The sequence below is a fragment of the Rhinolophus ferrumequinum genome, chromosome 10, assembly GCF_004115265.2.
Source record: "Rhinolophus ferrumequinum isolate MPI-CBG mRhiFer1 chromosome 10, mRhiFer1_v1.p, whole genome shotgun sequence".
NCBI lineage: Eukaryota > Metazoa > Chordata > Mammalia > Chiroptera > Rhinolophidae > Rhinolophus > Rhinolophus ferrumequinum.
Genome location: NC_046293.1, coordinates 39,714,486 through 39,730,197, shown reverse-complemented (window position 1 = coordinate 39,730,197; position 15,712 = coordinate 39,714,486). Strand labels below are relative to the sequence as shown.

The 15,712-nt window shown below is 38.2% G+C and overlaps 1 protein-coding gene across 1 annotated transcript in view; it reads left to right on the top strand.

Moving 5' to 3' along the window:
- Positions 1–1,148: 1,148 nt before the first annotated feature.
- OVCH1 (ovochymase 1) overlaps positions 1,149–15,712 on the top strand; it is a 64,133-nt gene continuing 49,569 nt past the window's right edge. Inside the window, exons 1-9 of the mRNA XM_033117659.1 lie at positions 1,149–1,215; positions 1,851–1,969; positions 2,253–2,350; positions 3,140–3,312; positions 4,521–4,616; positions 5,264–5,403; positions 6,828–7,011; positions 9,270–9,357; positions 14,845–14,978. Coding sequence (XP_032973550.1) covers positions 1,149–1,215; positions 1,851–1,969; positions 2,253–2,350; positions 3,140–3,312; positions 4,521–4,616; positions 5,264–5,403; positions 6,828–7,011; positions 9,270–9,357; positions 14,845–14,978 — 1,099 coding nt within the window. The remainder of the gene's footprint in view (positions 1,216–1,850; positions 1,970–2,252; positions 2,351–3,139; positions 3,313–4,520; positions 4,617–5,263; positions 5,404–6,827; positions 7,012–9,269; positions 9,358–14,844; positions 14,979–15,712) is intronic.

Sequence of the window (15,712 nt, the reverse complement as noted above, 5' to 3'; positions counted from 1 at the left end):
TGTTTACTGGCTAAAAACTCCCTCACAGATAGTGCCGTGTGAGCTGGTGCTACATTGTGGTGATACAAGAGCCATGAATTGTTGGCGAAAAGTTCAGGTCGTCTAAGTTTTTCACTCAGCCTTTTCAGCACTTCCAAACAGTAAACTTGGTTAACTGTCCAGTTGGTACAAATTCATAATGAATAATCCCTCTGATATCAAACCAAAAAAAGGGTCGCAACAGCGTTGCAACAATTAAGTTGCGAACTTAATTGTCAGACCTTGTGCATAGACTGTCCACTTAGTCTTGCCCTAATTTTTTGATAAAATATAAATCCATTACAAATTCTGGCTTTATTCCTCTTCCAACGTCAAGCTAAATTATTACAAAATAATATTTCTGGAAAAAATGTTGGCATGATTATCTTAGCAACGAATTCATTTAAATAATTTTAAATGATGGCTTGCACAGCTTTTGTCCCATTCCACTGAAGCTGCTAACACTGTCATCCAGTAAAGGAATGCCAGCGTGAACCCCATCTTTCATATCCACTCTATTTGAAGGCTCTTGAGCGTCTTCAACAAGCTCCCGAGAAGCAGGGGCAATACCATTAAGTCTTCAGTAAGCTTTTGTGAGTCTCCCTCCTTGCAGAAGTCAAGAGGAGAAGTCTCCCTGTGTTGTCTCGTATGGGCGACCCGCTTTCCTGACCCTAGGCTTGGGGCACACTCTCTGGTGTGGGACAGAATTCACCTGCGCTGAGCCTCCTAGGTCCCTGATCACCTTGCTCCCGCATCTGCCTCTCGTCCCGTGTGAGCGTGCCACCAGTCGCGGGAACACCTCACACCTGTCTGTAGGGCGGATGGCGGCGGCCCTGTGAAACTGCGGGCGGCCAGAGGGCGGTAGCGTCTCGGGAAGAGCCCGAAAAAGAAAAGCCGCGAAGTCCGGCGCCGCAGGTGCGGTGCATCGCGCAGCCCGCAGCAATAAAAGCGCGGCGGGCGGGCGGAGCCTGAGGCAGGGAGGGCGGAGCCTGAGGCGGGGAGGGCGGAGCCTGAGGCAGGGAGGGGGCCTGCGGCGGGGAGGGGGCCTGCGGCGCGCGGACTACCTGTCTCGCTCGGTTTTCTCCACCTGCGACAGAGGAGGACGGACAAAGTCCCCACGCGTGGGCGCCATGTGGGCGATGGCCAGGGCAGGTGTGCTGCTGCTGCTGCTGGCCCTGGGCCTTCCCACCAGCCCAGGTGAGCCCGGGCCTGGGCGCCCAGGCTACAGGAGGGTGAAAGCTGGGAGAGACACTGCATGCTCCCCAGGCCAGAAGAAGAAAGGGGAAGGGGACAGTGCAGGCCCAGGTGGTCCCGAAGAAGCTCCTGGGCCAGAGTTTCTTTTTGAAATTCTCGAATTCCGGAGTTCAAGTTTTTAGGCACATCTGCTAACCCTACTTGTGCTAAGCAGCCTCCTCCAAGGAAAAATAACCAGTTACTTCTAGCCAAATGTCTGTCTTCTGGGGTGGCATATGTTGTTTTCCATATCTTTAATAGAACCTAAACTATGTAACGCTCACCCTCCCAGAGAAAGCCCCCCAATCAGTCACCACATGGAGAGCTGGTGCATCCTGCCCCCAGGCCTTTTCTTGTTCTGGCTGGCAGCGCAGGCTGAAAAGGGGCAGGGGAGTCATGAGGCAAGTTCTGGTCAACTCGGGGTGACTGGGGCGTAGGCCCAGGAATATCTTGAGGAAAGAAAGGGGGTAGTCTGCGACTGAGTGACATCAGAACACCTGTGCCAGGCCAGGAAAATCTGAACGTGAAATCTTGATAAAGTGACCCTTGAAATAAGGGGCTCTGTGTGAGTGTGTGCGCCCAAATGCTCTCCCACATAGGACTGATGTGTGGAATTCGAGCAGCTCATTTGAAAAGCATGGAAACTGCCTTGGAATCCGAGTTCTTCTCTAGAATTATTAGTTGGAGAAATTCAACTGTCGGTGGACATCCGTGGCAGGTCAGTATAACAAAGGCATTGATTTCTTACTGAGCAAATGATAACTTATTTCCTTTGTTTCAAATATGAAAGCTGCAGGCTAACACATAATTTTTCTCTTGACCCCAATCGACCTCTATGCCAAAAAGTTTTCTTTCATAGGTAATATCTTACTAACCAATTTATATCAGCATCCTAAGAATGTTATATCATATTAGAAGAGTTGATTTTAAATATTTCTGATGGACACGACATTCATGGGGAGATGTGTGTTAGTTGTGTTCATAACTTTCTCCTTGAGCAGGTCTCCCTAAAACTAGTGGGGTACCATTTGTGTGGAGGAAGCTTGATTCAGGATGACCTGGTGGTCACAGCAGCACACTGCCTGATTAACCTCCATGAGTAAGTTGTGGATTTCCAATATTTGTCAAACTTTGATTCATGGTGATAGAACTGGGAGATTTGATACTCTACTTACCTTCCAAGGTTAAATCTCAATCCCTTTTTTAATTTTGCTACCTGGTATAGTCACCCACCGACCTTCCTGATCCCCAGAAACTTGGGTCTGTTCCAAGATTTTCCATGCTTCTTCATTTCCTAATCAGAGAACCCACAGATCCCAGACAACCTCATCTATAATTTGTGTAGTTGGGATAAGGGGTAGGGGATAATTATCTATTCTAATTAAATATTAACATCAAATGTTACATGGATGTTCCAGAGTAGTAATAATATGAGTTTCAGTCATTAGAAGGGAAAACAATTCTGTGGAAATAACAGATACTCAGTTAGATTCAAAGAGGGTACTAATAAGAGGAAAAGGAAGATTCGGAACAACTTTCATATCTTAAAAAAAAATTATAGAGCATGTGTAGTCTGGTTTATGTATAGAAGAAGAAAAGGATGCCACACTTAAATATTTTACCCAGAAAGAGAATTGGTGGTAGTGGGTAGGGGGGAGTTCACCGAATGTAAACCCTCTGTGACTGAAAACCATGACTTTTTACAGATCCTTATAACTTATAGGGAATTATGACAATTGGTAATAATCACTGATAAAGTGATTAAGTCCTTTTTAAGATTTAGAAATACTTACGGGTACATTAATCACTTTTCATTTAATTACATGGAACCAAGACAGTCTTCCTGGGGGAAACAACTACTTATTGAAACATTTTTCTTTGGTTTTAGGAAGCGAATTAAGAGTCTGACTGTGACTGCTGGGGAGTACAACCTCTTTCAGAAGGATAAGCAAGAACAAAATATTCCTGTCTCAAAAATTATTATTCATCCTGAATACAGCAGACTTGGATATATGAGTTCTGATATTGCACTGCTGTATCTAAAACATAAAGTCAAGTTTGGTAAGTAAGGAGAGTTAGAATACAAAAAATGTAATGGAGGAAACTATGTTTATTAATTCTGTTCTAGTTAATTTCTGTGTATATATCTAATAATATAAGAATGGCTAAGTTTTGTTTCTTTTTAAGATAATTTTACTTAATGTATAAAAATCACTGTACAGGCTGTATGTCCCAGCCACAAATTATGTCTGCTTAACTTAATCAGCATTTTAAATACTCCAGTGTCCTGGCTCGGTTATAATATAGACCATCTGCCTATATTCAGCAATAGCCAAGGAGTTGGGGACATTGGAAAAATTTCTCAGAGACTTCTCCTTTTTGTCATTAATACAGACTAGAAATGTGACACTGTCTCAGCACAGGTAATCTAAACAATGTGGATAAAATATTAAAAATGTGTTTTTTAAAAATATTAGAAATAGAAATGTTCCAGTGGCCAAAAACAACGAATAGAGCAAATCTAGAGGAGTTAGCCAGGCACTGAAATAAGTGATTGCCCTTGAGGCATCTAATTGATCTTTTAGAACCTAGAGCTTTAAATGGCTGTGTAAGAGGCTGCATAGGAGCAGGGATGGGAGATGGTGATGTCTGATTGGAGCCTCCGGGGTAACCTAGGACTTCCTGAAAGGTGATGCTTTGGAAGATAGGGGAAAAGAGGGAAATATGCCACATGGAGTAAGAGAATAAGGCAACTGACTTGCTTGAACTTTGGCCTGGATGGAGGGTTCTCAGAAGAATCTGTAGTTATGAGCAAGCCTTCATTCAGGTTTGATGGTGGAATTTACATTATTTGTGACCAAAAACTCCAAGCGAAGACTTGAAAGTTGTTCCAGGTGAGTAATCAGAGCCTCTGGTAGAAGCAAAAGTAAACGCTCTCTGAAGAGATGAACTTTAAATCTCAGCTTCCACGTAGTCCCATAAAGTTTTAATGAACTTTAAAATGTTAGTAGTTGGGGGGGGGAACATTGTGGTATGTGATACAATGGATTATGTTTTTCCTTATTTTACTATTCCTGCATTTTTCTAAATTTCTATAAATATGCATATGAAATACTATTTTATGAGAGGAAAATTAAAAATATATATCAATATTATATTTAGGAAGAAAGTGTTGCAGCTATGAAGTCAACCAGATGTCACTATCCAAATATATTCAGTATCACTTATCTGTGAACTTTATTATTTTTTCTTGTTGTTGTTTTTTTCAGGAACTGATATTCAGCCAATCTGTCTTCCCCAAAGAGATGACAAATTTGAAGATGGGAGTGTTTGTATGGCCAGTGGATGGGGCAAGATTTCAGAGAGTAAGAGGAATCAAAAGAATGTAATAATTTTGTTTCCAGGCCCTTTTGTGGGCCCAGTGGAAGCTACAGTTTTGTTGGCCATCATAATGCATTTATCCTGTCTTGTTTTGTTTTGTTTTTTCTCCCTAAGTTTTGACCGAGTGAAGATTTCTAGTTGTCTTCACCATAAAAAAGTCTATACTTAATGGTTCTACATAAAACTCCTCCTGCTGCCATTTGGTTAAATATGTAAGATAAAGGATAAATATGTAACTATAATAGATGAAGAAGAATAAGTAAAGGGACAATCAGGAAATAGTAACAATAGTTCAGCTTCCTTGTCTTTAATATTGGTGGTGTGGTTTTTTTTTAAAATAAAGAATTTTACAAAATATTGCATTATTGACTAAAGTTTTCCCTCTTGGGAAAACATTCAAGCATATATTGAGAGAAGCTACAATTGCATATGTTACCTTAAAGATCTGCAGAATTTTTTTAAACATTCTTTATCACATATGTGATTTTAGGAAAGAATATAATTCATGTCACACACACAAAAGGAATTTCTACGTTTTGGTTAAACATTTATTTAAAATGGGTTAAAACTTGTAGGTTTCTTATTGTTTCAGTGAGAACAAGTGAATAATTTACCAGTCCCTTCTCCATAGCATCCGAATATTCAAATGTCCTGCAAGAAGTGGAGCTTCCTGTCATGGATGGCAGAGCATGTAATACTGTGCTCTGGGGTATGAACCTTCTTCCCCCTGGAAGGACCATGTTGTGTGCCAGCTTTCCTGATGGTTGCCAGGTAAAAAGCAGAAACCCAGCCGAGTTATTCTACCTTTCCCTATGAGCTGTTTTTGGAGGGTATCTGCTTCAAAAGTCCCTTTCCCCTCATCTTTCCATTGAAAAATGAAAAAGTTTACTTGACCTGGGCTGAGAGAGTTCTTTCTTGTCCCATGCCCATTCTTACCCCCACAATTCTTTTTGGGGAGGTGAGGGAGGGTAGAGAAGGTGGTTTCAACATTTCCAACCTAAAGAATCAAGCGGGATGAACACTTTGGCATAATAAATAGGTTCACTGTGAATTACTTTCCATTCCACCTTTTGTTAAACATTGTGATTGTTTTTTTCAAGCCTTTAGTGCAGAATGCAATGCTTGCACAAAGTCTGACCAAAGGTAGCATATCTATAGTTACTTTGGGTAAAAGATACTGGGAATGACAGCGACCTCCCAAGGCCTACACCACTTTACAAAGAAAACCAATCTTTACGAGCTAAAATGCGAGAAAAGGGGAGAGTGATTTGTAAAAGACATGCATTTTGTTTTGGATGAAGATGATTTACTTGGAAAGCATTTTTTTTTTTCCAAGTGGAAAAGTAAGGAGTTTTGATTTTTTGCCAGCAAGCAGCTTGAAACTGCTGTGGGAAGCACCGTGAAATTATCTGTTGGAAAAATGTTTAATTTTTCTTCTAGCGGATGACAGAACAAAGACCAGGCGGAGTTTAGGACAGGGGAGATAGAAAGTTACAGTGATGCCACTCTCTAAATTGGAACACAGGTCGACTAAGGGTGCTTTGTCCTATCTGCATGCTTTATAGGCAATCCGTTTTTGGAGGAAACCCGCAAACAATTCTATTCTTTTTGAGGAGGGCTTAGTCTGGCACAAAATCGACACGTTCTCAAAGAAGCATATTATTCTGGAGAATTATTAAAGATAGCATCCTGAAATTCTGTGTTCCTTATCCTGTAGTCTGAGAGCCGGTGGTCCTTTACATATAGTCCTCGGAACAAACTTAGGCTTCCCAGGCATTCTGTTTTCAAGATCTTGAGCCATTGCGTGACCTTGGGAGCTCTAGTCACTCGTATTATAGCCTTATTCCAGGTGATGAGCTATAGAGGAAGCGTATATCTGTAAATTCCACCTCTTCTTTCCATTGATTTTGGAATGTATGTGTTTGTTCCCAAAAATAGTAGGAGGAAGATTTAAATGCTAGCTTGACAAGAATGCAGGCAATAGGTGGAAGGATGTTACATCTGGGTGAAAAAAGAATATCTTGAAATTAATGGTGAAGAAACAAAAAGGTGGACAAAAAATATTGATGGACAATGAGCTTTGGGCTTACATGCCTCTACTTCTCTCTTTGAGATGAGTGCTGATATTTGTGCACCTGATAAAATATTTTTAACTTGTGAATATTTTCAAATTTTCTCTCTCTCTACTACAAAAGGGGGACGCTGGAGGTCCACTTGTTTGTAGAAGAAACAATGGAATCTGGATTCTTGCTGGGATAACTTCCTGGGGAGCTGGTTGTGCTAAAGGTTGGGATCCTTTGAGAAACAGAAGAGCATCAATTGGCATTTTCTCTAAGGTGTTTGAGTTGATGGATTTTATCACTGAGAACATGATCACAGGTGGGTGTAATATGTGTGAATTTTTTCTTCCTCATTTTATTGCAACTCAAAATTGACCATGCTTATTTCAAGGGTCGTCACTCTGATATGTTGCAGATACAATCAGAATTAAACAAAGCAAGAATATAGCTGGTTTTCACTTCCTAATCCAATGTATATAAACGTCTGTCTCTGAATTCATGAACATTGATATCTAGCAAGTGAACTTGAACTTACTGACTGGAAGACTGGATCTTCAAGTTTTTGGTTTATATTCATGCAGATTTTAATGAGTTTTTTAAAAAAATTTTTATGAGATTTAAAAATAGCCTTTGAGAATAGACTCATCAGAGGATTCTTTCTTCATTTATCCAGTTGACTTTTTTTTCTCTCTAAACTACTTAAGAATACTAAAAATAAAACACTCCTCTTCCACTTCTCCCATTCACCCTTGTTCATTTTACTTGGCAACAGTGGTGAAATTATAAAATGTTTGGAGAGATATTTTTGTTCTGTGGCACTAAAATCTAGACTAGGAAAATAAATATGGGTCTGGAGAAGCCAACCCAACTTTCCAACTATTGGGGAAGGCAAAGAAGTGAATGGACAGTTGTGATAAGAGGTGAAGTGCAGGTAAGCTGGAGAGCCATCCGATCCCTGAGGAGTCTGGGGGGATTAGCCCTGAGGGACCAGAAGATTTGCCATGCAAAGGGGCAGCATTTTCAAAAGAAAATGGCACAAGGGGCAGCCTCTGCAGGATAAAGAGACATGAGGAAATACAATTCACAGAATGAGTAGTTTCATATAAGAACCAAATGTATTAAAGGACAGTCCAGACCCCAGCAGCAGAACGTAGTGTTCTCTCCGTCCCTCCATCCCTCCCTCATTATATCCAAGGTCAGCCACCTAGCTGGTGATGTGCCCAGCATGGCTGCTGTTGGTCCAGCTGAACACCAGCGCTCCCTCAGACTAGATAGCGCAGGCTCTCAGCTCGTTTTCATTGGTCTTAAGAGTAAACGTTCTATCATTGCCATTACTGCAAGGAGAAATTGGTGGCAATTTTAGTCAAATTTAGTCACCTGGAAGAGAAGGTTAAAAAGGTTAACACGCCCTAAACAAAGCTTGATGATAATATTTCTAAATGGCAATGAAATCAGGCAATAACCATTAATTCCACAGTCAAATGAATATCAGAATGACTAGTCATTTTTTAAAAAATAACACTTCCTTAAGATCAACTTTCCAAGTTTCTGATCCCTTAGTTGCCTATTTCTTCTAGCTTCCAGCAATTTAAATGTAAAACTGGCATCTGAAATTTCTGAGTAAATGATAGGAACTTGCCACGTCATTGCTAAAATTTGTGGACTTTGGTATCTTTATACAAAGGTATTTTATTCTAACTCCTAGACATTTTAATTAGCAATGGGAAAACAACATATTAGCTCCACATGCTATAGTAGCTTCAGTATGACTAACGTTTTGAGAAAACCGGATAAATGTAAAATCTGAAGAACTCAAAGAAAAGAACATTATGAATACTAGTCAGCCATAAAACAGAATGAAATCCTGCCATTTGCAACAACTTGGCTGGACCTTGAGGGCATTATGTTGAATGAAGGAAGTCAGACAGAGAAAGATAAGTACCATATGAGTTCACTGGTATGTGGAATGAAAAAAGAAAAAGCTCATAGATACAGAGAACAGATTGGTGGTTGACAGAGATATGGGATAAGAGTGGGCAAAATTGGTAAAGGTACAGACTTCCAGTTATAAAACAAGTCATGAGGTTCTAATGTACAGCATGGCAACTATAGTTAATAACACTGTATTGCATATTTCAAAGTTGCTAATAGAGTAGATCTTAAAAGTCTTCATCACACAGAAAAATATGTAACTGTGCAGTGGTGGATGTTAACTAGATTTATATTGATCATTTTGCAATATATATGAATATTGAATCATTATGGTGTATGTCTAAAATTAATATGTTACCTGTCAATTATCCTTCAATAAAAAAGGAAAAACGTATTGAAGAAGTATGTCAGATGGTTAATTAATAAAACTATTATAATTAAAAAAATAAAACATGATTTAGAAATTTTCCTAATGAAGTCTGCATTTACAATGTCTAGATCATAGCCCCTAAAAATATGTTCATTCCCATAAACATGAGTTACATAATATAAATTGTACATCTGCAGACTGACTCTGTACTATAGGTCTTGAAATATCGTCCATAGCTGAGGTAAATAATCAACTTTTTTCCTATGTTTTTGAAGCTTGTAGACCTCAGGGAACAGTGTTATTTGGGGAAAATGGGAAGATTCGTTACCCCCATTCAAAAGAGGGCAACTATTCTCATAATTGGTATGTATCCCAGATAGGAGTGATTCCTGGGTTTTTCCCCAAAAACCATGCCATTTAAGGGGCTATGTTTTGGCAATTTCATCTAGTATCTCAATTTCTTTATCTGATTTACATAAAGTCTATATATTTCATCTGATATTTTATGGTTGGCAAATATTTGCTAATTTGGTGTTTCTGATTTCCATTAATACAAATTATCAACACAAGTGATTAAGACTGGTGCTTACATGAATTGATGTATTCAAATGTCTAATATTAACAGCATCTGGTAGTGAGATTATTATGGGAATTTAGTGGTTAATCCTCTTTTACTTATTTCTGTAATAGTAATATTTTGTTAAGTGATGCCTAGAAGATGGAAACTACCTCATCTATACGCCAGTATCTTTAAATATTTTTTCGACGTATCCTGTCCTCCATATGGCTAAAGATATTTTTTAAGCTTTAGAACCTAGTTTTGCAAGTATCTCATTTCCTTAAGTATTTTACATTGCTTTTTAAAATTGTACTGAGCATTGAAAGGTATTCAAAGGTAGATGACAGTTCTGTGAGTTTATAATCTGGTAGGAGAAGAGAGCTGGACAAAAATAACTATACTATAAAACAAGATGAAATAAGCTTTATAATCCACATTACCCACATGTGTTGGTACTATAGAAAAATGGAAAGAAAATTCTCATTGCAGCGATTTGTGAGCTGTGCGTGTAGTGTATACTGTGCGTTGGGAGAGGTGGGGGTCGAAATGCTTAATAAAGGGGATGGTATTGAAACTAGGCATTGAAAGACAGTTATGATTTTATAGCTCATGAAGTCTTTTGTAGCTCTAATATCTCAGCGATTTCTACCTATCGTTCCAGGCATAGGGAATTGTGTTTAAGAAATGTTAGGGAGGTGAAGAATATTGGATTGTTTGGACAATGTGTGTCCCAGTGCAGCTGGAGAGCAATGTTAATGTAAATAGAAACTGGCGTGGCAGTAGGCAATGAAGATAAAAAGGATGGTAAGGCCTTAATTGTAGAGGACCTTGAATTCCATGAGAAGAAGCTTAGACTTTATGCCATAGGCCATGCGAAGCTAAAATGGTGGCAAGATTATAATTGACAAAATGAATGGAAAATGAATATAAGTATGTTTTACAAGTATAGGATAGAAATGATGTGGCTTAATTGCAACCCATATTTAAAAGGCTCAGAAGTCTAAGTTGACTTTCTATGAGTCAACATAGTAATAATATAATACCAGTAAAGCCTTTGCCATCTTTGCTTAAACTTTTAAAAGAATAATCATCCAGAACCAAGAGTAACAGTCCTGTTTTATTAGAGTCCTGGGTGGGATGAGTAGGGAGGAGGTCTCCAGTTACAACCTTTAGAAAGGGACATTGATAAGCTGGAAATTACCTGAAGGACAATGACTAAAAGGGAAAGAAATTCAAAACAGTGTCTTGGGAGATACGGTGGAAGAAACGAGGACTATTTTTTGGTTCAAAGAAAACTTGAGAGGAAGGAACTGTCTTGATTTATGTGAAAGGCTATTACAAAAGCAGAATTGGACTTGTTCTGATTAATTACAGAGCCGAGAACAAGGAGCAGAAGGTGGATGTTAGGAGAAGGCAGATTTCAATCCAGTACAGTTTCTAATTTGAGACATTTCTGCCTCAGAATATAATGAATTTCCTTATAAGTGGGTATTTGAGCTATGGGTGGCTATGGGTGAGATTAGAGAAAGCATTTATATATTAGGTAAGAGAGAGGCAGATGACAGTCCATTTACTCTTAAACACAGAGAACCTGTGATTCAGCTTCAACAATGAAGAATTAAAGAAATCTGCCAGAATGACTTTCAAAACAAAGATGGTTATTGCAAAAGTCAAAATGAGTTCAGATAAAATACAGTGGATGTGGCAATTCAGAACTTGGGAGCTGATTCAGTAGATTTGTAGGCTCAGAAGCTATATTCATAATAGGATAAGTGATTGTTTAAGACTTGGTCTCTCTCCTTCACTAGCTAATATAATAATTTTTTTTTTTTTTTTTTTTTACTTAAGGCTTAAGATGCGTCAGGCACTATTTAAGGTGCAAGTCATGCCGCATGAATGAAACAGACAAAAATATTTTCCTTTGTGGGGCAAGTTGGAAGGTGGAGAGAGTAAGGATAATACAAATAATATTACATATAATAGTAGAAGGTAGTAAGTACTGTGCAGAAAAATAGAGGGTGGTCAGGGAAGACTGCACTACAAAGATATTTGAACAGAGACTTGAATTAGATGAAAAGAGGGAATTATATGAGTCTCTTGGGAAGGAACATTCTTGGCAGAAGGAATGGCATGTATGAGGCAGGAAAACTCTTGGTATATTTGGGGAACAGCGAGATCAGAGAGCATGAGCCAAATGCCAGAGGGGAGAAGGGGTTGTAATTAGTGGTGGCAGCCATTGGAGGATTTTGAGCAGAGGAGGAACATGACCTGATACATTTTAAAGGATCATTTTGGCTGTTGTATTGAAACTAAAATGAGTTTGAATGTATTGAATGTATTGAATGTACTAGAATGTATTGAAACTAGAATCTAGTATTGAAACTAGAATGTAGATAGATAAGACCAAGAACTGAAAGACCAGCTACTACAATAATCCAGGTAAGGATGATGCTGGCTTTGACCAGGTTGGTGGTGAGAAGCAATAGGACCACAGGATTTGCTAATGAGTTGAAAGTTTGAATTTTAAGAGAGAGAGGGCCTTATGATTGACTTGAGGGTTTTTGACCTATGGGAAGGATGGAGCTGCCATTGTTTGAAATGAGGAAAACAGTTAAGCAGTGAAGATAAAAAGGAAGATGGAATGGTAGCTTTTGGGTAACAGGACAGTAGGGTCAAAAAAAGCAGGGATTTTTTTTTGTTGTTTGTTTGTTTGTGTTTTTTGTTTTTTTGGAAGAGTAGGTTTAGCTGTCCTTATGGGCAAAGAGAAAATAAGAGTGATAAGTCAACAGAAATACATATGTATGATGAAGAAATTTTCATGAGAGCGTAACAAATGAAGAATGTTTATCTTTGGAAAGAAAGAATTTATTTTCTGGGAAAACAAAAAAAAATGTTAAGGTAATCTGTAGGAAAGTTGAAGGAATTTAAACTTGATGTCGTCTTAGTAACTGTACAGTTTCAATTGCTTCAAGTTTAGGGGATAAAGTTGAGAGTAAATTTTTAAGACGTTAAATAGCTTGTAGGGACTAAAGTAAGACGTCAAGTAGAGAGAATAAGACAACTTTCAGCAACATCACAACCTCTTTAGTATTAGCATGAATTTGTACTCTATTTCAACAACTCTAAAACAAACTGCTTGTAAAATGTATCATTTTATGTACCACCAATAAAAAAAACAAAATGCGCAAGTTTGGGAGATCTCCATATAAAACTGGAGACACTGTAGGCCTCCTGTGTTAGGCTAATCGAGGCATAAACCCCCCACATGGGAAGTTACATACCTCAACGTTGGCACTGGACATAAAGAGTAGAAAAATCTTACCAGAGAATTTGAATCACATGCTAACACTCATGCAGGTCTACAGTCTAAATCTTTTTCACCAGTATGGTCCAAACTACCGCAAGCAGAAAAATATAGTATGCAGTTGAGAGTGTCCCCCAGGTGACTGGTTGAAGCTAATACAAGTCCATTCTGGAAAAACTCTTTCAAGTCAAGTCTAACATAATTGTAAAATTACAATGTCAGAGCCTTCTGATTTTAGAACGTTCGAATGTGTAAAAACATGTACTTTAGAAATGTAATAAGACGTGGAGCCCATCTGCATCCTTAGTGACTTCTCCAGCATACTAAAGCAGCCCTGAATGGGGTAAGGGTTTTATAAATTCCTGGTAGAGTCAGTTAGCTAATGGTAAGGGAGAAAGATAATGTGAAGAGAAGCAGGGAGTCCTAGAGTCCCTCCAAGTCCATCTTCATTCTGGCAGGTGGTAGCTAGACTGTCAGAAATGGCAGATACATGGCACTCAGGTGGTCTCTTTTCCTTTCATGCCCATGGGAAACACTGCATTTCTTAGAGCCTGGAAGAGTACCTGGCATATAATTAATACTCAGTAGAAATTTGAATGAATAAATCAATAATTAATTTTGCCTCCTCTCTGTCACTAGACCTCAGAATCCTTTTTAATATGGCAATCAATAACAATACATCAAAGTTGGCATATAATTTGCAATCTGTTTTCCATCTCTGAGTTAGAGATTTTGAGGCAGAAAATAATTTGATGAACAGGAGAAAGTACTGGACTTTGAAATCATAAAGCCTACACTGTATTTCCTATTATATGAGATGTGATGAGTCCTTTAATATCAATGCCGGTTTTCCCATTTGGAGAAGGGGAGCAATTTCTCTCCTGTCTGCTTCGAAGGGGCGTAATGAATCTCAGGAAGGATGATAGATGCAGGGTGCTTTTTCATTTGGAGTGCTTGAAAAACTGAGCTTTATAATATTTTAGGTAGCTTATTGCTTTTTAAATTGAAGTGCTTAAAAGTGATTTTAATAATATTTTAGTCAGCCTATTTTTTACATCTATGTTCAGGATGATGGACTTGAACAGAAAAAGAATAAAGCAAGGATATGTTAGACAGTTTCTGCTTAAGGAGGAGATGTATAGTAGTAAGACGAATCATTGCACTTGATTTTTGGAAACTGGGCATAAAAGAGTTGGATAATGGCTACAGCCCTGAACACTTATTGCTGAGGGGGCAGAGGGCAGTTCACAGGACTAAGGTGGTTGATGAATACTACAGAGTTTTAGAAAGAAGTTCATTCTGACAGTTAGATTCCAGATGAGATTGCTCTGCGCTTAGATGAATGCGAGACACCGAAGACGCTGACAATTGATGGCCCACTGGGGTTTCGTTACTTGAATAATAATATGGATTCATGTAGGAAAATAAAGGTGTAAAGGATTACATGTTAAATTATGTAAGACTACTTTCAAAATGTTTAGACACGTTTCTAAAGATGTTAGTAAAAGGTCACCCAGCTGACCTTCCTGGGAGCAGGAGGGATGACATTGCAACCGCAGGGACTGTGACTTAGGATGACCTTGGACAATGTGGCTGGTTAGGGTTAACATATGCTGCATGATCAGTCTGTAATTCATAATTCATAATTCAACTTCTGGGTGAATATTATGAATTTTCAATTAGACTTAGAATAGAGAGATGAATCGTAGTTTTTTCTTAATATAGATCATAATTCTAGCATTTTATAACTAAATGAAAATTTAAAGGTGGTTTCTGGCCATTCTCTAATTAATTTCTATTGGTTAGATGTCAGAAATCCAAGCATAAACAACTTACTCTCACATAAGGGATTTCCACTGCTTTTTATCTTCTATCCTGTAGAATATTATATTATTGGTGAGTTATGAGCTAAAGCCTAGATAATAGATCTTACATGTCACATTTGACTCTGCCATTTATTATATATTGTCCATCTTCCCCTACCTAGCTTATGTATTTGGAAAATAATGGTACCAGAAGATAATATTATCCTGGTGAAATTTACAAGCTTAGACATAGAAAATCAAGTTGGATGTGATCATGACTATGTATCTTTGCAATCAAGCAATGGAGTGCTTGTTAGTAAGTATGTTACATTTATTTTCATTGGCCATTCCATAGTTCCTAAGAGACCAAGGAGGATCTGAAATTAGATTTCTGCACACAGGGCAATTATTTAATCTTATATACTGTGCCCTTCTTGAAGGGGAGGGGTTGTGTGCAGTAAGAGTGGAACCAATGACCAGCATATTGACTGAGTTTTCTCTGTTCCTTTCTCAAGTTTAATTAACAGTATTGAACAAAATTGATGTTGCAATTGTCAGAAAATTTCTTTTCAAAGCAATGTTTATTTTATTTTTTATTTTTGCCACAAAAGCAGGTGCCTGTTAGCCAAGTTTGGTAAAGACAGATGAACGAATGCAAGAAAATGTAAACCAATCATAATGCTACCACCTACAGATAGGCACTGTTAATGTTTTGATGTAGTATACTTATTTATTCGTACTAACTATATTGAACTTGACTACACTTTGTATTATAATATTTTTTCTTCTCATGACACAATAATTATTTCATGTCATTAAATTTCTTTTATTGACTACCTCATAAGCCATATACTCTTACTGATATATGTATTTGTTTGAAATATTATGTGTTAAGCATGATAGAGTATCTCTAGAGCTGGTATAGACCTTAGTCTCTAGGTCTCTACAGGCCAGTGGTTCGGACAAATCTCTCTTCACAAATATTCGACAGGATGTTACAGACAAAATATTGTGCTAAGGGTTATATTATTTATTGACTAAATGATTTCA